A 26527-nucleotide genomic window follows, 5' to 3' on the forward strand; every position below is an offset into this window, starting at 1 on the left:
TAACAAACCCACAGCCAACATTATACTGAACGGGGGAAAGTTGAAACGATTCCCGCTGAGAACTGGGACAAGTCAAGGATTCCCACTTTCACCACTTCTATTCAACATAGTACTGGAAGTCCTAACCAGAGCAATCAGACAAGAGAAAGAAATAAAGCGCATCTAAATTGGTCATAAGGAAGTCAAACTGTCGTTGTTTGCTGATGACATGGTTGTATACCTAGAAAACCCTAAGGACTCATCCAAAAGTCTCCTAGAACAGGTGAACAAATTCAGCAGTTTCACCATACAAAATTAGTGTACAAAAATCAGTAGCTCTGCTATACACCAACAGCCACCAAGCTGAGAATCAAATCAAGAACTCAACCCCTTTTACTTTAGCTGTGACAAAAATAAAGTACTTAGGAATATACTTAACCAAGGAGGTGAAAGATCTCTATGAGGAAAACTGCAAAACACTGCTGAAAGTAATCACAAATGACACAGACAAATGGAAACACATCCCATGCTCATGGATGGGTAGAATCAATATTGTGAAAATGACCATACTGCCAAAAGCAATCTACAAATTCAATGCAATCTACAAATTCAATGCAATTTTCATCAAAATACCATCATCATTCTTCACAGAACTAGAAAAAATAATCCTAAAATTCATATGGAACAAAAAAAGACCCCGCATAGCCAAAGTAAGACTAACCAAAAAGAACAAATCTGGAGGCATTACATTACCCAACTTCAAACTATACTATAAGGCTGCAGTCACCAAAACAGCATGGTATTGGTATAAAAATAGGCCTATAGACCAATGGAACAGAATAGAGAACCCAGAAATAAAACCAAGTACTTATAGTCAACCGAACTTCAACAAAGCAAACAAAAACATAAACTGGGGAAAGGACACCGTATTCAACAAATGGTCCTGGGTTAATTGGCAGGCCACATATAGAAGAATGAAACTGGATTCTCTTCTCTCATCCTATACAAAAATCCACTCAAGATGGATCAAAGACTTAAATCTAAGACATGAAACCATAAAAATTTTAAAAGACAACATAAAAAAAACCTTCTAGACATTGCCTTAGGCAAAGACTCCATGACCAGGAACCCAAAAGCAAATGCAACAAAAACAAAGATAAATAGATGGGACTTATTAAACTAAAAGCCTCTGCACAGCAAAGAAATAATCAGCAGAGTAAATAGACAACCCACAGAGTGGGAGAAAAATCTTCACAATCTACACATCTGACAAAGATTAATATCCAGAATCTGCAAAGAATTCAAACAAATCAGCAAGAACAAAACAAACAATCCCATCAAAAAATGCACTAAGGACATGAATAGAAAATTCTCAAAAGAAATATACAAATAGCCAACAAACATATGAAAAAAACGCCCAACATCACTAATGATCAGAGAAATGCAAATCAAAACCACAATGCAATAACACTTTACTCCTGCAAGAATGACCATAATCAAAATATCAAAAAAAAGTAGATGTTGGCATGGATGCGACAAAAAGGGAACAATTTTACACTGCTGGTGGGAATGTAAACTAGTACAACAATTATGGAAAACAGTATGGAGAGTCCTTAAATAACTAAAAGTAGATCTACTGTTTGATCCATCAATCCCACCACTGGATATCTACCCAGAGGAAAAGAAGTCATTATACAAAGAAGATGCCTGCATATACATGTTAATAACAGCACAATTTGCAATTGCAAAAATATGGAACCAGCCCAAATGCCCATAAATCATCGAGAGGATAAAGAAAATGATGCATATGTATACCATGGAATACTACTGAGCCATAAAAAGGAATGAAATAATGGCATTCGCAGCAACCTGGATGGAAATGGAGACCATTATTCTAAGTGAAGTAACTCAGGAATGGAAAACCAAACATGGTATGTCCTCACTCATAAATGGTAGCTAAGCTATGAGGATGCAAAGGCATAAGAATGCTAAAATGGACTTTGAGGACTCAGGAGAAGAGAGGTAGGGAGGTGAGAGATAAAAGACTACACATTGGGTACATTGTATGCTGCTCTAGTGATGGGTGCACCAAAATCTCAGAAATCAACATGGAAGAACTTATTCATGTAACCAAACACCATCTGTTCTCCCCAAAAACCTATTGAAATAAAAAAAATTAAAAAACAAAACAACCCCACCCCCAAAAAAAGAAATAAAGAGACATAAATAAGTGTGGTGAAATACTATGTTCAAAGATTGGAATATTCAGTATTGTTGAGGTACGAAGTCTCCCACAACTGACCTGTAGATTAAATGCAATTCCAATCAAAATCCTGGCAGCGCTGAACCTAAAAGTTTAAAAAAATAAAAAATAAAAATAAATCCTGGCAGGTTTTTTTAAAAAAAGAAATTACCAAGCTAATTTGTCAATTTATATGGAAATCTGAAGGACTTTGAATATCCACAATAATTTTTAAAAAGAAGAAACTTGGAAAATACACACTACCTGATTACAAGACTTACTGTAAAGCTCCAGGAATCAAGGTTGTGTTACTGGCATAAGGATAGCCATGAATCAGTGGAATAGAATAAAGAGTAGATGAATAAAACCACACATATATGTCTCTGAAAAATGCTTTAAGGGGAAAGGATAGTGTTTTCAACAAATGGTGCTGGAAAAAAAAATGACAAGAAATAGAAGGAACACCATATCCAAAAACTCATTTGATATAAATCATAGATACAAACATAAGAGCTAAAGTTGCTAGCCTTCTAAAACAGTGCTACCCAATAGGCTATAATATGAGTCGCAAATGTGAGCCACATCGGTAATCTTTAATTTTCTAGTAGCCATATTTTAAAAAGTAAAAAGTAATCAACAAAATTATTTTTAACAATGTTTTATTTAACCCAATACATCCAAAATATAATTTTAGCATGGAATCAATATAAAAGATTATTGGCATATTTAACATTTTTTTCTCATACTTAGTCTTTCTTGAAATTATTCCTTAGAGCCTCCAGGGCTTAGAAATTCCTTAATTTTACATCTTGCCATGTCAAGATTTCTTCCAGTTCCGAGGATTCTAGGATTTGCAGAAGACATCAGTACCACTTACGTTTCCAACCCTGGGTCCAAGAAAGAAAGAGTACAGAGACACAGTCGGGGCTGGCACCCACCTTAGCCTCCTCCTCTCCCAGCCTTCCTCCACACACCAGGCCCCTCACCCTGCCGGCAAGCTCGGGGTTTCATGAAGTGCCAGGCACTGGTGGGAAGTGCTCAGGAGATAACACAAATCCTGATCTTCGCAACCAGCCTCAGGAAGTCCTTCTGAAACCTACCCAGCCCCTTTCCTGCCGCAGCCTGGGTGCTTTCCCCGGCGGAGCTCCATATCTGCAGAGGGTGATTCTAGAACACCCTTCCTCCCAATAACCCAGGGCTCCCTCCTTCATCTGCTTCAGGACTCAGCTCGAATGGCGCCTCTCGGGAAATCTCACTCTCATGATAATAACTTAAAATTGCACCTGGCTCCTTTCATCTTCCGTGCCTTGCTTTTCTCTTAATCATCCTTTATTTTCGGACATCCCTGTAGTTGACTTCAGTGACTTTTCATTGGCCACGTCTTTCAACCGAAGGTAAATTCCTTGAGGGCCATGATTTGTGCCTGTTTGGGTTTGACCCAAGCGCCTAGAATAGCGCCTGACGAAAAGTAGATGCTCAACCAACAGTTAGGGGCTGAATAAATCTAGAGACCAGAACCTCTTAAAGTTGAGTCTGGGGCTGACAGGTCGGTATTTTCCCAATATGTGATTTTTGAGGTCCACAGAGGAGCGATGGAGAGAGGCTTACCCAGGGTGGTGAGTGCAGCCTCAGCGGCAGAAATCCCCGTGCGCCCCCTCCTGCCGCAGAGGAAGACAGACCCCTACGGAGCCTCCAGGGCGCAGTCTCCAGGGCGCAGTCTCCAGGGCGCAGTCTCCAGGGCGGAGTCCCGGGGCGCTTCGGGCAGGGAGTCTGGGCCAAAGCGCCAAAATCCGCCGCTGTCGCTCAGCTGCAGCATGTTTCGCGCTGGGGAGCCTCTCCTGGTGGGCGACCGTCATGGACAATCGACAAGACCAGAAATTACATTTGAGTCCAGAATCAAGGACCTCTAATCAAGGATTGGAGATGGCAGGGGGCCAGGATTAAGGGATATAGACAGCAGGTCCCGTCTGCTTAGGTTGCAAATGGGAAGAAGAGGCCGGATGCCAGGGTCCTGGACTCTCAGGGTTCGGGTGGGGCCAGAATCCTGGACTCTCAAGGCTGGGAAGGGGCCGCCCTCCAGGATCCAATAGGGTGTAGGTTCAGACGCCTGGGTCCTGGAGGTCCGGGGAGTGGCGGAGGAACCGCCCTCGGGTTCCCGATGGATTGGGGGCAAATGCTTAGCCCAGTCTGATCCCAGAAATCCTTGTAACCCAATATAGTCTCCAGCTCCGATGCCATGTCCTTCCCGGGTCCCTCCATGCTAGGGCTGGAGACTCAACTAGGGGATTCCGGGGAGGAGGGATCTTTCTCTCTGGAAGCAGCAGAACAAATTTCAGGGACTCAGGAGTCCAAGGCCTCATTCCAAAAACACTGACAGGCTGCTTACTGGGAGCACAGTATGTCTGTGGGGTCCACCCGGACCTGGGAACCAGGTCTTAGGGCCTGCAGACCTCCCTCTGCCTTGAGGTCAGAGTCCACTGCCACTAACTGGGAGGAAACACCCGTCGCGGGACGGGGTCCCCTGCATGTGCACAGAGCACTGTTCTGCGGCCGAGATCCGAAGGGGAACTTGGGGAGGTCCCAGATGGGGAAGGGAGGGAAGGAACAGGGGACCTGAGTGTCTCTCCTCAGTCCTTCGGCCACACGAGGCCGCTGCCGCTCTGCGCTCGGGTTCTGATGAGCCGCTCTGGAGAGGACGGGGCGGTGGTCTGAGTAAGACAGAGATTGTTGATCCAGAAAGGATGTATCAATGAGGTGGGGCTGGGGTTGTCCAGGGGGTGGAAAGGCCTTCTGAGAAGCCCTGGACTGCGCGGGGTTCCGGCTCTGCGGAACAGATGAGGGCTCTGGAGCTGCCTGTCTCTGAGGTTTCCGACTCCTCCTTGCAAACCCTCCCTCCAGCCTTTTCATGGCAACACTCCAGGAAAATGGAAAGTTGATCATTTTTTTCTTCCACTCCTTAATCCTTTCCTGAGTGCTACTTTTAAATAATCTTATTTTATAAAAGAGTTTTAAATTTACATAAAAGTTGCAATGGTAGTACAGAGTTGCCATCCACTCCAGTCAGTTTCCCCTGGTGTGAACATCTCGCATTATTATGGTCCATTTGTCACAGCTAATGAAGCCATTTTCATGCCTTATTATTACTAAACTGCAGACTTGATTTGGAGTTCATTAGCGTTCCCCTAATGTCCTTTCTGTGTTCCAGGATTCCATCAAGAATATCACTTTACATTTAGTCTCCTTCATGCCTCCTTGGCCTCCTCTGGTCTGTGACAGAGACTTTCCTAATTTTTGATGCCCTTCACAATTTTGGGAAGTACTGACCAGATATATTGTAAAATGTCCCTCAAGTTGAATTTAGTTGAGGTTTAGATCATGGTTAGACTATGGTTATAGATGTTTAGATGAGGTGAAGTGCTATTCTCCAAACACATTATCAAGATTATATAATATCAATTTGATGTACCACTGTTGATGTTGAAGTTGATCACCCATATTTTAACTTCCTGTAGCTGCCACAACAAATGTCCTCAAAGTTGGCAACTTAAAACAACAGGAAATTATTCTTTCACAGTTCTGGAGGCCCAAACTCCAAAATCAATATGCAGGGCCACACTCCCTCTGAAGGCTCTAGGAGCAAATCTATTCCTTGAGTCCTCCAGCTCTGGCAGCTGCAGGGCATTCGTCAGCATTCCTTGGCTTGCAGCCCCATTGCTCCCATCTCTGCCTCCTTCTTCACATCACCTTCTCCTCTTCTGAGTCTCTCTTCTGTGTACCTGTTAGGAAGACACTTGTCATTGGATTTAGGGCCCACCTAGGTCATCCAGGAGGATCTCCTCATTTCAACATCCTTAGCTTAATTACATCTGCAAAGACCCTTTTTCCAAACAACTTGACATTCACAGCTTCTGGGGACTAGGACAGAAACATATCTTTGTGGGGACCACCATTCAACCCACTACATCTGGCTAAGCTAATATTTCCCAGAGTGGCAATCCACCAGTGCGCCCCAGGTTACAATCCTCATTCTCATTCCCAAATAAACTCAACATATTTGGACATTTCTCTAATTTTTTTTTTTTTTTTTTTTTAGGTTGAATAATCTGGTGTCAGAAGTGATCCTGAAGAAAGATTGCCTTTGGAAGAGACTTATACTGAGTTCGTTGCTTGATTTCTTGCCTCTGTTTCTGAACATCTTTTGAGAGCAAAATTTACTTTCTAAAAAGGTGGGTATGTGTCGACCCTTTAAAAGCTGTTTGGGCTGTTGTCACCATTCAATGAGAGACTTCAGTCTCCCCAAAGAGAAATTATCTGTTGTCAGGATAAACTGGTACATGAATAAACAAAATTGCCATTAGGGGGCGCACCAGTCTGAAGAAAAATCTGGAGAAAATGGTCACAGGATGGACAATTAGATCACAGGCTGCCCACTAAGTAAAAACAAAAATCCTATGCTAGGCACACTATTAAAAAACAAATCGCTCCAACCTCTACCATTTCCTCACAGGGATTATAGAATTTTTCTTTCGCTGTTGAGAAATTAATAAGAGGCAAAACAGGATGCCAAAATTCCAAAGCATCCAATATAGGCCCTCTTCTGGGACTCCTGTCAGCTATATGGTCAAAATTTATGGTCGGTGGCTCATGCCTGTAATCCCAGCACCTTGGGAGACCAAGGTGGAAGGATTGCTTGAGCTCATGAGTTTGAAACCATCCTGGGCAACATAGCAAGAGCTCATCTCTATTTTTAAAAATTAAAATAAATAAGAAAAGAAAAAAAAATTAAGGTCCTCTCCTGTGTACGTTTTGAAATCAACAGGTAGAGTACGCCAAAGTTAATTTGGATCTTCAATGGCCATCCTTGGGGACTTTTGAGTTCCCCAAACTTGTCTTCCTTAAAACAAAACTAGAAGACCATGGTCCTAAAATTAAACAATGTGAATGGGAGGCTTAGTTTACTTGGTACTTCAAAGTTTCATAGTGCATTCGGGATTCAAACATTGCCTCCCTCTAAGATTCTATCACAAAATTAACTGAGACCAGCAAACAGTTAAGGAAGGACAACAAGGCTTTAGGGCCCCAGATTCTTTCTTCTCCAGAGGAGAGATTTCCTGTTCTCTTTCCTCTGTTCTTCTCTATCCACCTTTGGCTGAATTACCTTTCCCTCCGATTCCTCAGCTTCCACTACCCCTGAACCTGGACTGTTAAAACTTATCCCCTTAATGGCCGGGCACCGTGGCTCACGCCTGTAATCCCAGCACTTTGGGAGGCTGAGGCGGGCAGATCACGAGGTCAGGAGATTGAGACCATCCTGGCTAACACGATGAAACCCCGTCTTTACTAAAAATAGAAAAAATTAGCCGGGCATGGTGGCAAGTGCCTGTGGTCCCAGCTACTCAGGAGGCTGAGGCAGGAGAATGGCGTCAACCGGGAGGTGGAGGTGGCAGTGAGCCGAGATCATGCCACTGCACTCCAGCCTGGGCGACAGAGCGAGACTCTGTCTCAAAAAAAAAAAAAAAAAAGAAAAGAAAAGAAAAGAAAAAAGAAGATACTTGAACAAGCATATTGATAACAGCACAATTGGTGATTGCAAAATAATGGCATTCAAAGAAACCTGGATGGAGTTGGAGACCATTATTCTAAGTGAATTAACTCTGGAATGGAAAACCAAGCATTGTATGTTCTCACTTATAAGTGGGAGCTAAGCTATGAGAACACAAAGGCTTAAGAATGATACAATGGACTTTGGGAACTGGCGGGGGAAGCGTGGGAGGGAGCTGAGGGATACAAGACTACACATTGTGTACAGTGTACACTAATCAGGAGCTGGATGTGCCAAAATCTCGGAAATCACCACTAAAGAACTTATCTATGTAAACAAACACCACCTGTTCCCCAAAAACTATTGAAATTTAAAAATGTTTTAAATAAATAAAATTTAAAAAAATTAAAAATGGATTATTTGCTTTCAAAAAAACAGAAATCACCACTTGTACAGTTTTTATGTAATGTGAAATATGAATATCCACAATTACATGAAAAGCTGTTAAAAATAATCCTCCCAGTCCGGGCATGGTAGCTCACACATGTTGTTCCAGCTACTGGGAAGGCTGAGGTGAGAGAATCCCTTGAGCCCAGGAGTTCCAGGCTGCAGTGAGCTATTATGGTGCCACTGCACTCCAGCCTGGGTGACAAAGCAAGACCCTGTCTCTAAACAACAGCAATAATAATCCTTCCTTCCTCAGTCAGACGGGCATGGAGACGCTTCTGGAAGGAATGCCGCGATGGCTGCGCAGGGAGAGCCCCAGGTCCAGTTCAAACTTGTATTGGTTGGTGATGGTGGTACTGGAAAAACGACTTCCGTGAAATGTCATTTGACTGGTGAATTTGAGAAGTATGTAGCCACCTTGGGTGTTGAGGTTCATCCCCTAGTGTTCCATACTAGGGGATAGAGGACCTATTAAGTTCAATGTATGGGACACAGCCGGCCAGGAGAAATTCGGTGGACTGAGAGATGGCTATTATATCCAAGCCCAAAGTGCCATCATAGTGTTTGATGTAACATCGAGAGTTACTTACAAGAATGTGCCTAACTGGCATAGAGATCTGGTACGAGTGTGTGAAAACATCCCCATTGTGTTGTGTGGCAACAAAGTGGATATTAAGGACAGGAAAGTGAAGGCGAAATCCATTGTCTTCCACTGAAAGAAGAATCTTCAGTACTACGACATTTCTGCCAAAAGTAACTATAACTTTGAAAAGCCCTTCCTCTGGCTTGCTAGGAAGCTCATTGGAGACCCTAACTTGGAATTTGTTGCCATGCCTGCTCTCGCCCCACCGGAAGTTGTCGTGGACCCAGCTTTGGCAGCACAGTATGAGCACGACTTAGAGGTTTGCTCAGACAACTGCTGTCCCGGACGAGGATGATGACCTGTGAGAAGGAAGCTGGAGCCCAGCGTCAGAAGTATAGTTTTATAGGCAGCTGTCCTGTGATGTCAGCGGTGCAGCGTGTGTGCCACCTCATTATTATCTAGCTAAGTGGAACATGTGCTTCATCTGTGGGATGCTGAAGGAGATAAGTGGGCTTCGCAGTGAATGTGGCAGTTCAAAAACTACCTTCATTGTTTGGACCTGCATATTTAGCTGTTTTGGAACACAGTTGATTCCTTGAGTTTCAAATATAAGACTGCTACAGTCACATCACAATATTCAGTGGTGAAATCTTGTTTGTTACTGTCATTCCCATTCCTTTTCGTTTAGAATCAGAATAAAGTTGTATTTCAAATATCTAAAAAAAAAAAAAAAAAAAAAATCCTTCCTTTTTCAACTCAATATTTGTGTAAGGCTAGATTTTTTAACATATACACTTCAATCAAAGTAAGAGAATGGCTGGGATGCAGCTGGAGGCCATAATCTGAAGTGAATTAATGCAGGAACAGAAAACCAAATACTGCATCTTCTCACTTATAATTGGGAGCTAAACACTGAGCGCACATGGACATAAACATGGGTACAACAGACACTGCAGACGACTAGAGTGGAGAGGGTGGGGACGTGGGTTGAAAAACTACCTGTGGGTACTATGTTCACTACCTGAGTGACAGGATCCATACCCCAAACCTCAGTATCAGACAACATACCCATGTAACAAACCGGCACATGTACCCCCTGTATCTATTTTTTTCTTTTCTTTTTTTTTTTTTTGAGACAATTTCACTCTTGTTGCTCAGGCTGGAGCGCAATGGCGTGATCTCGGCTCATCGCAACCTCCACCTCCCGGGTTCAAGCGATTCTCCTGCCTCAGCCTCCTGAGTAGCTGGGATTACAGGCATGCGCCACCACCCCCAGCTAATTTTGTATTTTTCGTAGAGACGGGGTTTCTCCATATTGATCCGGCTGGTCTCGAACTCCTGACTGGGATTACAGGCGTGAGCCACCGCGCCTGGCCACCCCCTGTATCTAAAATAAAAGTTAAAATTTTAAAAATAAGTAAAGAGAATGTATGCTAGGAGCCAAGAATGACGCTTGCAAAATTTTGCAAGAACAACACTTATGAAAATGAAAAATAATCACTCTTCTTGTTACCAAAAATCTTGGTAGCTACAGAAGGTGGGATCTTTCCTCACTGGGAGTCGCAGAGCCAATACATGAAACCGAAAGTGAGCAAGCTTTATTTCCTGCACAGGACTTATAAAGAGGAGAGCAGCTCTCCCAAGTCAACTTCTCCACTAGTGAGGCGGCTAGTGAGGGGTGAGGGTGCTAAAATGTAGGATTGCTCTAATGAAGGGGTTGGGCATTAAAAGTGGGGGGGAGGAATATTCATATGTTTTATGGGGACAGGCAGTGAACGTCTCCAAACCGGTAATACCGCTTTCCTTTCAGTCCTTCTAGGACTTCTTCTACTCATTGTCATGGAGATTGTCAACTGTCACAGCATGGATGGGAGTGCAATTTAGCCTGGAAACGGGATTACAATGAAGCGTGAGGTCTTTTTGAAGTCATTTGGCCAGCTTTCTTGGTTGTAACGTTTCAGCTGGTTTGACTACAAAGGCAACTTCTTGAAGCAGATCCTGTTTTTTTGTTTTTGTTTTTGTTTTTTGTTTCTTATTTTTTTCACGAGACATCTCACTCTGTCGCCCAGGCTGGAGTGCAGTGGTGTGATCTTGGCTCACTGCAACCACCACCTCCCGGGTTCAAGCAATTCTCCTGTCTCAGCCTCCAGAGTAGCTGGAATTACAGGTGCGCACCACCACACCCGGCTAATTTTTGTATTGTTAGTAGAGACAGGGTTTCATCATGCTGGCCAGGTTAGTCTTGAACTCCTGACCTGGTGATCTGCCTGCCTCGGCCCAACAAAATGCTGCGATTACAGGCATGAGCCACCGTGCCCGGCCTATACATTGTTTATTTTGGAAAAATTAAAAATTAGGTTTTTTTTCATTACAGATATATTATTTCTGGTCAAGAGATCAAGACCATCCTGGCCAACATGGTGAAACCCCGTCTCTACTAAAAACACAAAAATTAGCTGGGTGTGGTGGCGCACGCCTGTAGTCCCAGTTACTTGGGAGGCTGAGGCAGGAGAATCGCTTGAACCCGGGAGAAGGAGGTTGCAGTGAGCCGAGATCGTGCCACTGCACTCCAGCCTGGGGACAGAGCAAGACTCTGACTCAAAAAAAAAAAAAGTTGTTTCCATTAACATGTAATGGGTTATTAATATTATCTTAAATGAATTAATATTTTTAATATTTTGTTTTAATCTCCTTTAATTTATATATGATAAAAATTGATACAATCCACAGAAACAAAATTTATTTGGGTCCTCACTAATTTCTTTTTTCTTGTTGCCCAGGCTGGAGGGCAATGGCACGATCTTGGCTCACCGCAACCTCCTCCTCCTGGGTTCAAGTAATTCTCCTGCCTCAGCCTCCCAAGTAGCCAGGATTACAGCCATGCGCCACCACGCCGGCTAATTTTTTGAACTTTTAGTAGAGACAGGGTTTCTCCATATTGGTCAGGCTGGTCTCTAACTCCCAACCTCAGGTGATCAGCCCGCCTTGACCTCCCAAAGTGCTGAGATTACAGGCGTGAGCCACCGCGCCCAGCCAGGACTAATTTCTAAGAGTGTACAGAGATACTGAAACCTAAAAGTTTAAGAACCGCTGATTGCTGGGAGCGGTGGCTCACGCCTGTCATTCCAACACTTTGGGATTTAAAACAATACAGTATTTAACAATACGGGCTCACGCCTGTAAATACAGCACCTTGGGAGGCCGAGGTGGACGGATCGCTTGAGTCCAGGAGTTTGAGACTAGCCTGGGCAACATGGCGAAAACCCGTCTCTACAAAATACAAAAAAAAATTGCCGGGTAGGCCGGTCGCGGTGGCTCACGCCTGTAATCCCAGCACTTTGGGAGGCCAAGGCGGGCGGATCACGATGTCAAGAGACCGAGACCATCCTGGCTAACACGGTGAAACCTCGTCTCTACTAAACATACAAAAAATTAGCTGGGCGTGGTGGCGGGCCCCTGTAGTCCCAGCTACTCGGGAGGCTGAGGCAGAAGAATGGTGTGAACCCCGGAGGCGGAGGTAGCAGTGAGCCAAGATGCCGGCACTGCACTCCAGCCTGGGGCGACAGAGAAAATAAATAAATAAATAAATAAATAAATAAATAAATAAATAAATAAATAAAGGCCGGGCAGAGTGGCTCACGCGGGTAATCCTAGCACTTTGAGAGGCCGAGATGGGAGGATCGCTTTAGTCCAGAAGTTCGAGACCAGCCTGGTCAACAGAGCGAGACCACCCCCGCCCCAACACACACACACACACACACACACATAGCTCCAAAACACACACACACACGCACACACACGAAAAAACCACTGATTTACATAGTTTACACAGTCCCTGGGCCAGGACTCAGGGAGATAGTGTGACAAAGAGCGTTCGGGTCAGGAAGTGAGAACGCAGGGCAATGTTCCAAGTCCCCGGGCGTGGCTCTCAGGGTCTCAGGTCCCAAGGGCAGAGTGTGGAGACTTGGGAGGCGCAGCGTTGGTGATTCCACACTCTGCAGTTTCCATTTCCTCTCGTAACCTGGTCGTGTCCTTCTTCCTGGATACTCATGACGCAGACTCAGTTCTCATTCCCAGTGGGTGTCGGGTTTCTAGAGAAGCCAATCAGCGTCGCCACGACTCCCGACTATAAAGTCTCCCCCCGGATTCAAGAGACTCAGGACTCAGAGACTGGGATCATGACTCATGGGACCCTCCTTTTACTCCTCTCGGAGGCCCTAGCCCTTACCGAGACCTGGGCGGGTGAGTGCGGGGTCGGGATGGAAACCGCCTTTACCGGGAGTAGAGAGGAGCCGCCCCGGCGGGGACGCAGGACTCAGGGACCCGCGCCCGTAGGAGGGTCGGGCCGATCTCAGCCCCTCCTTGCCCCCAGGCTCCCACTCCTTGAAGTATTTCCACACTTCCGTGTCCCGGCCCGGCCGCGGGGAGCCCCGCTTCATCTCTGTGGGCTACGTGGACGACACCCAGTTCGTGCGCTTTGACAACGACGCCGCGAGTCCGAGGATGGTGCCGCGGGCGCAGTGGATGGAGCAGGAGGGGCCAGAGTATTGGGACCGGGAGACACGGAGCGCCAGGGACACCGCACAGACTTTCCGAGTGAACCTGCGGACCCTGCGCGGCTACTACAATCAGACCGAGGCCGGTGAGTGACCCCGGCCAGGGGAGCAGGTCACGACCCCTCCCCATTCCCCACGGACGGCGCCGGTCCCCTCGAATCTTCGGGTCCCAGATTCACCCCAAGGCTGCGGAACCCTCCCAGACCCTCCACCGGGGAGAGTCTCAGGCGCCTTTACCCGGTTTCATTTTCAGTTTAGGCCAAATCCCCACAGGTTGGTGGCGACGGGGGCGGGGCTCGGTGGGCGGGACTGACTAAGTGGCGGGGCCAGGGTCTCACACCCTGCAGTGGATGCATGGCTGCGACCTGGGGCCCGACGGGCGCTTCCTCCGCGGGTATGAACAGTTCGCCTACGACGGCAAGGATTATCTCACCCTGAATGAGGACCTGCGCTCCTGGACCGCGGTGGACACGGCGGCTCAGATCTCCGAGCGAAAGTCAAATGATGCCTGTGAGGCGGAGCACCAGAGAGCCTACCTGGAAGACACATGCGTGGAGTGGCTCCGCAAATACCTGGAGAAGGGGAAGGAGACGCTGCTTCACCTGGGTAAGAGGGTCCACAGGGCTACTCTCCCATCTCCTTCTGGGGCTGGGACTGTGCCCACAGCTGACAGATCTCAAACAGTAGAAAAAACAGGGATGGAGGACAGAATACCGCTCCTCCCTTGGATCAGGAGAGGGAGCTGTCACCCCTGGTACAGGAGATCCTATACCACAGAGTGACTCTCTTAAAGGGCCAGCCCTCTCTCAGGGGCAATTAAGGAATCTAGTCTCGCTGGAGATTCCATCCTTCAAATAAACTGATGAGCAGTTCTCTTTGTCTCCCAGTGTTAGGAATCATGGGGGAGTTTCTCTCATGCCTGATTCTCAGCCCCACACCAAGAGTTTTTGGAGGTCTGACTCCAGCTTTTCTCAGTCACTCAGCATCCACACAGGCCAGGACCAGAAATCCCTTTTCACCTTCTACCCTGGGCTATCTCACCCCGATTCTAGAACTTTCCAAGGAATAAGAGGCTATCCCAGATCCCTAAGTCCAGGCTGGTGTCAAGGTTATGTCCTCTTCTCCTACTATAATTGTCCTCTTCCTTCTCAGGATGGACACATGGGTGCTGCTGGAGTGTCCCATGAGATATACAAAGTGCCTGAATTTTCTGACTTTCCCCCTCAGATCCCCCAAAGACACATGTGACCCACCACCGCATCTCTGACCATGAGGCCACCCTGAGGTGCTGGGCCCTGGGCTTCTACCCTGCGGAGATCACACTGACCTGGCAGCGGGATGGGGAGGACCAGAACCAGTACACAGAGCTTGTGGAGACCAGGCCTGCCGGGGATGGAACCTTCCAGAAGTGGGCAGCTGTGGTGGTGCCTTCTGGAGAGGAGCAGAGATACACGTGCCATGTGCAGCATGAGGGGCTACCCGAACCCCTCACCCTGAGATGGGGTAAGGACGGGGATGGGAGGTCATGTCTCTTCTCAGGGAAAACAGGAGCCCTTCTGGAGCCCTTCCGCAGGGTCAGGGCTGAGGCCTGGGGGTCAGGGCCCCTTACGTTCCCCTCTTTTCCCAGAGCCGGCTTCCCAGACCACCATCCCCATCGTGGGCATCTTTGCTGGCCTGGTTCTCCTTGGAGCTGTGGTCACTGGAGCTACTGTGGTTGCTGCTGTGATGTGGAGGAAGAAGAGCTCAGGTGGGGAAGGGATGAGGAGTGGGGTCTGAGTTTTCTTGTCCCACTGGGTGTTTCAAGCCCTAGGTAGAAGTGTGTCCTGCTTCATTACTGGGAAGCACCATCCACACACACGGGCCTACCCAGCCTGGACCCTGTGTGCCAGCACCTACTCTTTTTTTTTTGAGATGGAGTCTTGGCTCTGTCACCCAGGCTGGAGTGCAGTCACGTGGTTTCAGCTCACTGCAACCTCCACCTCCCAGGTTCAAGCAATTCTCCTGCCTCAGCCTCCCTAGTAGCTGGGACTACACATGCGTGCCACCACACCCGGCTAATTTTTTTTTTTTTTTTTTTTTTTTTTGTATTTTTAGTAGAGACGGGATTTCACTATGTTAGCCAGGCTGGTCTCGAACTCCTGACCTTGTAATCTGCCTGCCTCGGCCTCCCAAAGTGCTGGGATTACAGGCGTGAGCCACCGCACCCAGCCGCACCTACTCTTTTGTAAAGCACCTGTGACAATGAAGGACAGATTTATCACCTTGACGATTGTGATGGGGACCTGATCCCAGCAGTCACAGGTCACAGGGGAAGGTCTCTGCTGAGGACAGACCTCAGAAGGGCAGTTGGTCCAGGACCCACACCTGCTTTCTTCATGTTTCCTGATCCTGCCCCGGGTCTGCAGTCACAGTTCTGGAAACTTCTCTGGGATCCAAAACTAGGAGGTTCCTCTAGGACCTTATGGCCCTGCCTCGTCCCTGGCCCCTCACAGGACATTTTCCTCCCACAGGTGGAAAAGGAGGGAGCTACTCTAAGGCTGAGTGTAAGTGCGGGGCGGGAGTGTGGAGGAGCTTGCCCACCCCATAATTCCTCCAGCACCACATCTCCTGTGGGCTCTAACCAGGTCTTGTTTTTGTTCTACCCCAGGGAGTGACAGTGCCCAGGGATCTGAGTCTCTCACAGCTTGTAAAGGTGAGATTCTGGGGGTCTGAAGTGGGTGGAGGGTGGGACAAAAGGGACAGGACTGGGTTGTGGGGATTTTTTGATTCAGAATTTTTGAGTGTGTGGTGGGCTGTTCAGAGTGTCATCACTTACCATGACTGACCTGAATTTGTTCATGACTATTTTCTTCTGTAGCCTGAGACAGCTGCCTTGTTTGCGACTGAGATGCACAGCTGCCTTGTGTGCAACTGAGATGCAGGATTTCCTCACGCCTCCCCTTTGTGTCTTAGGGGACTCTGGCTTCTCTTTTTGCAAGGGCCTCTGAATCTGTCTGTGTCCCTGTTAGCACAATGTGAGGAGGCAGAGAAACAGTCCGTCTCTGTGTCTACCATGAACCCCTTCCTCACACTGACCTGTGTTCCTTCCCTGTTCTCTTACTTTTCTATTAAAATAAGAACCTGGGCAGAGTGCGGCAGCTCACGCCTGTAATCCCAGCACTTAGGGAGGCCGAGGAGGGCAGATCACGAGGTCAGGAGATCGAAACCATCCTGGCTAACACGGTGAAACCCCATCTCTACTAAAAAATACAAAAAATTAGCTGGGCGCAGAGGCGGGCGCCTGTAGTCCCAGCTACTCAGGAGGCAGAGGCAGGAGAATGGCGTCAACCCAGGAGGCGGAGGTTACAGTGAGCCAGGATTGTGCGACTGCACTCCAGCCTGGGTGACAGGGCGAGACTCCATCTCAAAAAATAAAAATTAAAAAATAAAAAAAAGAACCTGGATCTCAATTTAATTTTTCATATTCTTGCAATGAAATGGAATTGAGGAAGCTAAGGTCATAGCTAGAAATACAGATAATTCCACAGCACATCTCTAGCAAATTTAGCCTATTCCTATTCTCTAGCCTATTCCTTACCACCTGTAATCTTGACCATATACCTTGGACTTGAATATTGTTTTTATACTGCTGTGGTTTGAATGTTCCCTCCAACACTCATGTTGAGACTTAATCCCTAATGTGACAACACTGAAAGGTGGAGCCTTTGAGATGTGATTGGCTCATAAGGCTGTGCCTTCATTCATTGGTTAATGGATTAATGGGTTATCACAGGAATGGGACTGGTGGCTTTATAAGAAGAGGAAAAGAGAACTAAGCTAGCATGCCCAGCCCACAGAGAGCCTCCACTAGAGTGATGCCAAGTGGAAATGTGAGGTGCAGCTGCCACAGAGGGCCCCCACCAGGGAAATGTCTAGTGTCTAGTGGATCCAGGCCACAGGAGAGAGTGCCTTGTGGAGCGCTGGGAGCAGGACCTGACCACCACCGGGACCCCAGAACTGTGGAGTCAGTAGCAGCATGCAACACCCCCTTGGGAAGGCTTCAGGCACCAGCCTGCAACCCATTCGAGCAGCCTCATAGGCTGCACCCAGCAAAGCCATAGGCACAGGGCTACCTGAGGCCTTGGGGGCCCAATCCCTGCTCCAGTGTGTCGGTGAGGCAGCACATGAAGTCAAAAGAGATTATTCTCTTCCCACAGATACCTTTTCTCTCCCATGGCCCTTTAACAGCACCTGCTTCATTCCCCTCACCTTCCCAAGCTGATCCGAGGTAAACTTTGAAGTAAAATAAAAGCTGTGTTTCAGCATCATTTGTATTTTATTTGTGCGTTTTGTGCCTTGTTCTTTTAATATTTTAACCACATTCAAGCTATCCTTGGTGGACCAATGCCATGGTCCACCCAGAACTGCATTCACTGGCCCGTGTTCTAGTTCTGGTCATGCTGACTTTCCCCTTTTCCTGGTGAATCCCTGTAAGCACCTGAGTCTCATTCTGTCAGGTGATATCCAGTGAGAAGGCAACATGTGCAGTGAGAAAGCCGAGGGAGTCCTGGGTGTGAATTTTTACTTTGCCATTTCTTCCTGTGTGACACGCGGTGGGGCTTCACCTGTCTGGGCTCCAGTTCCTCATCTTGTACATGACATTGTTTTCTTGGGAGAGTCATTATAAAGCTAATATAAAGTACCTGTACTGTAATTTGAATGTGTCCTCCAAAAAGCATGTGTTGGAAACTGAATCCACAATGCAACCATATCGGGAAGTGAAGCCTAATGGCTGGCTGGCCATGGAGGTTCCAACTTTATGAATGGATTAATACTGATTATAAAAGGGCTTGGGGTTGAGGCAAGTTCAACCTCTTGCCCTCACTCACCCACTTGCCTCTACCAAGAGATGATACAGCAAAAAGTCTCACCAAATGCCGGGATCTTGATATTAGACTTCTTATCCTCCAGAACCATGAAATACGCTGCTTTGCTTTATAAATTACTCAGTCTGTGGTATTCTATTACAGCAACACAAAATGGGCAACCTGATACTTAGGTTTCAGTTAGTGCTAGATATTTTTATTTCAAGCATTCCTACTAGAGTATTAGTTTCTTCGTAAGCCCAGAATCTTTGCATTTTAGCAACAACAAAGAAGTCTTTTTTTTTTTTGAGACTGAGTTTCACTCTTGTCACCCAGGCTAGAGTGCAATGGCATGATCTTGGCTCACTACAAACTTGGCCTCCCAGGTTTAAGTGATTCTCCTGCTTCAGCCTCCCAAGTAGCTGGGATTACAGGCGCCCACTACCACGCCCAGCTAATTTTTGTATTTTTAGTAGAGACAGAGTTTCATCATGTTGGCCAGCTGGTCTCAAACTCCTGATCTCAGGTGATCCACCCACCTTGGCCTCCCAAAGTGCTGGGATCACAGGCATGAGCCACCACGCTCCACCAGAAGTCTTAATTAATGCAAAGAAAATCGATCTATAGATTTGATGGAAATTTGGACTCCTATATCCTACTTTTTATCCCACTCCTATATACAACTCCTTATTAGTGTCCCAGAAAGATGAACTGTTTTCCTTCCCTACTTGGTCTGCCCATTTCTACTTCCTGCCATATCGGCAGGCTATGTTTGCCTTACCTCAAAGATCTGCCTTCCTCAGTTTTAGATCTTAAATCTTTTTAAGCCAAACTCAAGGGATCTTCAACAAATATTTATTGAACCCTTCCTGTGTTCAAAGAATGTTGTGAGATCCAGGGTGGGACTAGGGGGCGAGAAAGGTTCCTGCGCTGAAGGAACCTAAGATTTAGTAACAATGAATAAACAGACTTGAAGATGACTATTGTGGTTAGTGCTGAAAGAACGTACAAAATGCTAAAAGTCAGGGAGGAAACTATGTTTTCTAGGACAGTGGTTCCCAACATTTTTGGCATCAGGGACTGGTTTCATGGAAGACAATTTTTCGGAGGGGTGGTTTCAGGATGATTCGAGCGCGTTACATGTATTGTGGACTTTATTTCTATTATTACATTGTAATATATAATGAAATAATTATACAACTCACCATAATGTAGAGTCAGTAGGAGCCCTGAGCTTGTTTTCCAGCAACTAGACAGTCCCACCTGAGGGTGATGGGAGACACTGACAGGTCATCAGGCATTAGATTCTCATAGGAGCGAGCAGCCTAGATCCCTCGCATGCACAGTTCACAATAAGGTTCACACTCCTATGAGAATCTAACGCCACTGCTGATCTGACAGGAGGCAGAGCTCAGGCGCTAATGCTTGGTCGCCTGCCACTCACCTCCCGCTGTGCAGCCCAGTTCCTAACAGGCCATGGACCGGTACCAGTCCATGGCCCAGGGGTTGGGAACCCCTGTTTTAGGAGACTTAGGTTTTTCTAAAGGAAAAAATGTTTGAGTTATGCTTTGAAAAATGTAAGACACCACTGTAGATGTTTTAATCAGGGAATTGCGTTATTACCAAAAAAAAATGTTGGAAGATGAAAGAGCAGGTTCTTTATGCCTCCTGGCTTGACCCTGGAACAATTTAGAACCAGCCCAGTGAGGCACATACTCCCCATGAGGCCACACAGGAGCTGTGCTTTCTTAGATCTGGATCCCACTACCATATAGGGGTTCCTGGGCACCTGGACACCAGGGAAGAGGGGTCAACCAGGTCCCACTCCTCTGGCATGACACTCAGTGATTCAGTCAAGATATTGTTGGGAAAACAGCCCATGCCACAGGACTTCTCCATGGTCGGAAAAGTCTTGAATAGCTGAAAGCAAAACAGGAGAGTTAGGCTGCATTATGTAGATAATGGTGACTCATGGGCAGACCCTGCCTCCTTGGGCCATCGTATGTGAACAGATCTTTGTGTGATTGTGGGATAATTCTGGGTTCTTTTCTCCGTGTGCGTGTTCTTAATTGGCCCAGGAGACGGAACCCAAGGGAAGGAGGAACCTGAGTGATCTTGTCCTCTTTTGACATCTCATTTCTAGCCACAAGGTTATGAATCATAGATCTCCAGAAGTCAGTGGTCCTGGAGGAAAAAAGCATCTGCCATAGCAGCAGAATGAAAGGGAGACAGCTATTCCTATTACTAGAGTTTTAACAGCCCCTCTCAGCCAGCTAGCCCAGACTAGGATCTTAACGGGGGCTGGGACTTACTTCCATATATTGTAAATGATGTAACCTTGTCTTCATGCTGACCTTAAATATATCTTGATGAGCAGTAGAAGAAAGCAAATGAAGGCTGGGCGCGGTGGCTCACGCCTGTAATCCCAGCACTTTGGGAGGCTGAGGCGGGCTGATCACCTGAGGTCGGGAGTTCAAGACCAGCCTGACCAACATGGAGAAACCCTGTCTCTACTAAAAATAAAAAATTAGCTGGGCATGGTGGCGCATGCCTGTAATCCTAGCTACTCAGGAGGCTGAGGCAGGAGAATCGCTTGAACCCAGGAGGCTGAGGTTGCGCAGTGAGCCGAGATCACACCATTGCACTCCAGCCTGGGCAACAAGAGTGAAACTGCGCTTCAAAAAGAGAGAGAGAGAGAGAGAGGGAGGGAGGAAGGAAGGAATGAGAGAGAGAGAGAGAGAAAGAAAGAAGAAAGAAAGAGAGAGAGAGAAAGAAAGAAAGAAAGGAAAGAAGGAAGGAAGGAAGGAGGGAAGGAAAGAAGGAAAGAAAGGAAGAAAGGAAGACAGAAAGAAAGGCAAATGATCACTTAGAGGATTCTGTTTGGTAGTTAAAACCATTTTGAAACATAGGGAGGGAAGAAATCACCTATGCTTCCTCAGTGGTAAAGAGACTGGGAACCACCACGCCAGAGTTAGAAAATATGAGGCAACAGAAGGGCTGTTATATGTAGTGAGAATTTCCAAACCCGGTCCCCTGGAGGGAATACTTGGTGACTGGGCCTTAGAGGAAAGAGATGCTTGTCCACCCCATTGCCTGTGTGTCCAGGAGACACTGTGCCCACCTTGAGAAACTGAGAGAAGACCCTAGTGAGGAGAAGCCCCCAGGCCAGCCGTCAGCACAGAGCACTGGAGGCCCCCAACCAGCTCCAAGTTCTAAATAGAGCACAGCCTCCAGAGGCTTGTACTGTTCATACCCAGCAGAGGCTGTGTGCCAGCTCTCCCCTTGCAAATCAGCGTCCCTGCAGGGTATGTAAACGACCTCTACCTATGCTTTCTATGGGGGAACAAATATCCCATGGGACACTGAAAGACCATGGAACATTGTAGAACATGTATTTACCAAACTGTGTCCAACTCAGAGCCTGAATTGTTTATTGGTGCTGTTTCAACCAGTACACGTGATTCTTTCTGCAGAGGACATCTTGGCACTCCACCACAGACTTGGTATGAGATCCTGGCTGAGCACTTTTTTTTTTTTTTTTTTTTTTTTTGAGACAGTTTCGCTCTTGTTTCCCAGGCTGGAGTGCAGTGGCTCACTGCAGCCTCTGCCTCCTGGATGCAAGCGATTCTCCTGCCTCAGCCTCCTGAGTAGCTGGAATTACAGGCATGTGCCATCACGCCCCGGCTGATTTTGTACCTTTAGTAAAGATGGGGTTTCTCCATGTTGGTCAGGCTGGTCTCGAACTCCCAACCTCAGGTGATCCACCCACCTTGGCCTCCCAAAGTGCTGGGATTACAGGCGTGAGCCAACGCACCCAGCCTGGCTGAGCACTTTCAAGTCTCATTCCTAACATCTGTCAGTTAAGCTGGGATAACAATTATCTGACTGACTTCACGGAATTCTGAATGAATTGAATTGGATAATATATGTAAATCCTTGTGGGAATTTGGGTGCCATTTTCTTTGCATTATGAAAATCCAGGTCAACTCTTCTTTCTTCTCCCAATTGTTTTTATTGCACATCTATAAAAACAACAAGAAAAGAATTTTCTTTTCTTTTCTTTTTTTTGAGACACAGTCTCGCACTGTCGCCCAGGCTGGAGTGCAATGGCACAACCTCTGCTTACTGCAAACTCTGCCTCCTGGGTTCATGCCATTCTCCTGCCTCAGCCTCCTGAGTAGCTGGGATTACAGGTGCATGCCCCCACGCCCAGATAATTTTTTGTATTTTTAGTAGAGACGAGGTTTCACTGTGTTAGCCAGGATGGTCTCAATCTCCTGTCCTCGTGATCTGCCCGCCTCGGCCTCCCAAAGTGCTGGGATTACAGTCATGAGCCACCGCGCCTGGCCAAGAATTTTCTAATAAACAAGAAAAACCTCACCTGTAATCCCACTACTTGGTACAATAATCATACTTATTTTTCTTTATTTCCTTCCAGTGTGACCAAGGACAGTTTAGCTTTGGGAACCCACAAAGAAACCATTTCAATTAAAAGCACAGGAAGCCCCACCAGTCCCATGAGGCTTTTGCCACCCCTAAGTAGTTCCATATGAGAAATTAAGAGTAGCGATGCTTGCTTTGAGGAGTTGGAGGGAAAACTAAAATGAAAGTTGAATTTGGATAAGAGAAAAATCAAGGGCACTCACTCCTCCCAACCCCAGCCTGTCTGACTCTCTCCGGATCATCCTCCTCACTTCCTTCAGGCAGGGTGGGGATAGCACCAGGAGGAGATTCTGGGAGACAGGGCACTGCTGCAAGGACAGCAGGACAGCCCCACTGGTGGCTGTGGGATGCTCGGTGGCCCTGCCTGCTGCTCTTCTGGAGGATGCACAGCCTCGCTTTCCTTTCTGGTGTTAGAGCCAGATGACTCTGTCCAAAGAGTAGTTTCTTTTTCCCCGCAGAGGCAAACAGGAAACGTTTCCTTTCCTAACTAGCTCTGTCTCATGCCTGGAATCTTACTGAGTCAGTCCCGCAGTAAGTCAGCAGCTCAGGAAATCTCCCCTCTCTGAGCCTCCCTGCAGTTCAAGCTGCTTAGGGAACTTGATATTTTCAAGACATCTGCCTACACATGGGCAGCCCAGCCGCCGAGCTAGTGGTGGCAACCAAAGCGAACAGAGGACTCGGCTTCCTGAAAACAGAGGCAAAGAAGTATAGCTATCCAACCTTCTGAGTCTTGTCTCTATATGGAGATGCCCATATGGACAAATAGGGTCTGGACAAGGGGAAGGGTTAACATAAGAAAGTCACATGATTTCTGCTATGCTATTCCTCTGTGCGCTTATGCTTTCTGTTTCTAAATATTTCAGCTAAAAGACAATAAATACTGCAACCCTTACACTCCTTCAGCCCTGCTTTCACTTGTCCTGGGTGTCCTGACTGTCATCTTCATTCATTTATGTCAAACATCATTCAATCAATACTTACTACAAGCAAACTATATGTGAGATCAAGAGTACTATTCAAAATAGTTGACAACTGGTATGATAATGGAAATTAATATATAAATAAAATTTTCCCAATTATGCTATTTTTCTTTTCTAACTAAATGATTATAAAACTACTTACCAAGTGACACAGTTGTAATATAAATAATTTCTTAAATAGTTATAACAATTTCCAAACTATTTATTGATTTTTAAACACTTTTTGCATTTCTTAGGTGGTAATTATTGGTTAAGTGATATATGCCTATGTTAGCCATGATTTGACAAAAGAGCCTTATATAAGCTTCTGATAATTTCCCCATTAAATTGTTTGTATATTATGACGTATGTAACATCAACTATATTGTTCATGGTGCCAAATCCTCTCACTTTAGCAGCTATGTTAAAGATTTTTTAGCCCTTGAACTGCTGTCTGAAATTCTTTTTCTTTTTTTTTTTTTCTTTTTTTGAGACAGTCTCACTCTGTCGCCCAGGCTGGAGTGCAGTGGCGCGATCTTGGCTCACTGCAACCTCCACCTCCCGGGTTCAAGCAATTCTCCTGCCTCAGCCTCCCAAGTAGCTGGGATTGCAGGAACATGCCACCACACCTAGCTAATATTTGTATTTTTAGTAAAGAGGGGGTTTCACCACATAGGCCAAGCTGGTCTCAAACCCCTGACCTCAAATGATCCACCTACCTCGGCCTCCCAAAGTGCTGGGATTACAGGCATGAGCCACCACGCCTGGCCTAGAAATTCTTTTTTTTTTTTGAGACGGAGTCTCCTGTCGCCCAGACTGGAGTGCAGTGCGCAATCTCGGCTCACTGCAAGCTCCTCCTCCCGGGTTCATGCCATTCTCCTGCTTCAGCCTCCCAAGTAGCTGGGACTACAGGCGCCCGCCACCATGCCTGGCTCATTTTTTGTATTTTTAGTAGAGACGGGGTTTCACCACGTTAGCCAGGATGGTCTCGATCTCCTAACCTTGTGATCCGCCTGCCTCGGCCTCCCAAAGTGCTGGGATTACAGGTGTGAGCCACCGTGCCTGGCCTAGAAATTCTTATTTATTTAATATCTCTGTTCACTCCACCACAAAAATCAATTAATATAAGCCATCTTTAATAAGTAGGCTTAATTGTATTGATTAAATTAAAAATTGTGTTGATTTGATTGGTTACATCTATGAAGCTTTGTAAACATCCTTCATGGTTGACTGAATTTAAAAATTTTAAGTTCTTAATATATTTTACTTTTGTCATCAAACTACAATTGCAATCACATAAATTATTAGATAATCTAATTGACTTTTTCTCTTGAAGTTGACATTTTTCTTTCAAATGGTATATCATATTTTTAAACAATACTATCTACTTTTTCCCCTTTGCTTTATGTATTTAATTTTATATATTAACTGATTCTTATTTTTCTACAATTAATCCAGCTTCTGTAATTTTTAATATTTCCCTCTGGAAAGGATAAAGATAATATTGACATCTCTGTTAATATGTAAGTTATTAATGTCAAATTTCTGGGAAAAAAATTTTATGTCCTAAACACTTACTACTCCCATTTCACAACTTCTATTAAAGTGACTATAAAAGGTTTGGTATAATTCCCTAATGCTCTTGGCATCCCACTATTACAGAGTGCCCAAATATGCTTTCTAGTTTCATGACTTCAATTCCAGTATCTTTAGAAATATTTTTAATTTTCCCAAATGCTTATTTCATGTGTAGTTGTGATTATAAAGTTTAGTGAGGCAAATATTTGAAGTAATTTTTCATTTAAACATTTTACTGCATCACCCTGACATCATTGAATACAGTAACTTATATAGTACCAATTTAAAATATAAAGAGACTTTTTTTTTTTTGAGACAGAGTGTCGCTCTGTCACCAGGCTGGAGTGCAGTGGCACAATCTCTGCTCACTGCAAACTCTGCCTCCCGGGTTCAAGCGATTCTCCTGCCTCAGCCTCCCAAGCAGCTAGGACTATAGGCGCATGCCCCCACGCCCAGCTAATTTTTGTATTTTTAGTAGAGACGGGGTTTCACCATGTTGGCCAGGATGGTCTCAATCTCTTGACCTCGTGATCTCCCTGCCTCGGCCTCCCAAAGTGCTGGGATTACAGGCATGAGCCACCGTGCCTGGCCATATAGAGACTTCTCTAAAACTTTGGCTTCTCTGAACTTTCTCTGTGACATATACTAGAACCATCTGTAGCACTGTGTAACCATTTCACATCAAAACCACTTTTCTTGAGCACTGATGAGTAAGTAAGCTTGATACATCATTTGAGTTCCTCAGATGAGCAAAAATCATCAGTTTTATAAGTCTGAAATTTAGTATTTAAGTCACTAATAAAAACACATTTTTGTGGCCGGGCACAGTGGCTCACACCTGTAATCCCAGCACTTTGGGAGGCCAAGGCGTGCGGATCATGAGGTCAGGAGATCAAGACCATCCTGGCTAACGTGGTGAAACCCCGTCTCTACTAAAAATACAAAAAGTTAGCCTGGCGTGGTGGCAGGCGCCTGTAGTCCCAGCTACTCGGGAGGCTGAGGCAAGAGAATGGTGTGAACCTGGGAGGTGGAGCTTGCAGTGAGCCGAGATTGCACCGCTGCACTCCAGCCTATGCAACAGAGTGAGACTCCATCTCAAAAAAAAAAACAAAACATTTTTGTTACATAATTGAAGGTTTCTTGGTAATGACTGATTGCTTAGATTTATAAATTTACTAAAAAGTTGTCTCATGATGGTAGATATATGTTTTGTGACCATTGTAACCATTAATGTAGACTGCAATGACATGCACTATTTATAACCTTTTTTAAGACTCTATTGTCTAGAGTAGTAAACTACTCTAATTACACAGTAGGTAATATTAGCATTCTAATGGTACTTTTTCAATGTTTT

General features: G+C 45.8%; 1 protein-coding gene and 1 pseudogene across 4 annotated transcripts; both read left to right on the forward strand.

The window, feature by feature from the left end:
• Positions 1–8460: 8460 nt before the first annotated feature.
• Positions 8461–9527, forward strand: LOC129038151 (GTP-binding nuclear protein Ran-like; annotated as a pseudogene).
• A 3289-nt stretch (positions 9528–12816) lies between these two features.
• Positions 12817–17667, forward strand: LOC129038150 (popy class I histocompatibility antigen, alpha chain E-like). 4 transcript variants are annotated; one of them, XM_054490790.2, is made up of 8 exons: positions 12817–13035; positions 13166–13435; positions 13680–13955; positions 14577–14852; positions 14977–15096; positions 15860–15892; positions 15997–16041; positions 16207–17667. In XM_054490790.2, the coding sequence occupies exons 1-8, from the start codon at positions 12843–12845 to the stop codon at positions 16209–16211; spliced, it is 1218 nt and encodes a 405-aa protein (XP_054346765.2). In that variant the 5' UTR covers positions 12817–12842; the 3' UTR covers positions 16212–17667. The 4 variants fall into 4 exon arrangements, with proteins under 4 accessions (XP_054346765.2, XP_054346764.1, XP_054346766.1 ...); XM_054490789.2 differs by having other exon boundaries at positions 12884–13035; positions 17122–17667; XM_054490791.2 differs by lacking the exons at positions 15860–15892; positions 15997–16041; positions 16207–17667 and adding an exon at positions 15444–15845 and having other exon boundaries at positions 12884–13035.
• Positions 17668–26527: the final 8860 nt, after the last annotated feature.

Source organism: Pongo pygmaeus, chromosome 5 (genome assembly GCF_028885625.2).
Source record: "Pongo pygmaeus isolate AG05252 chromosome 5, NHGRI_mPonPyg2-v2.0_pri, whole genome shotgun sequence".
Classification (NCBI taxonomy): Eukaryota; Metazoa; Chordata; class Mammalia; order Primates; family Hominidae; genus Pongo; species Pongo pygmaeus.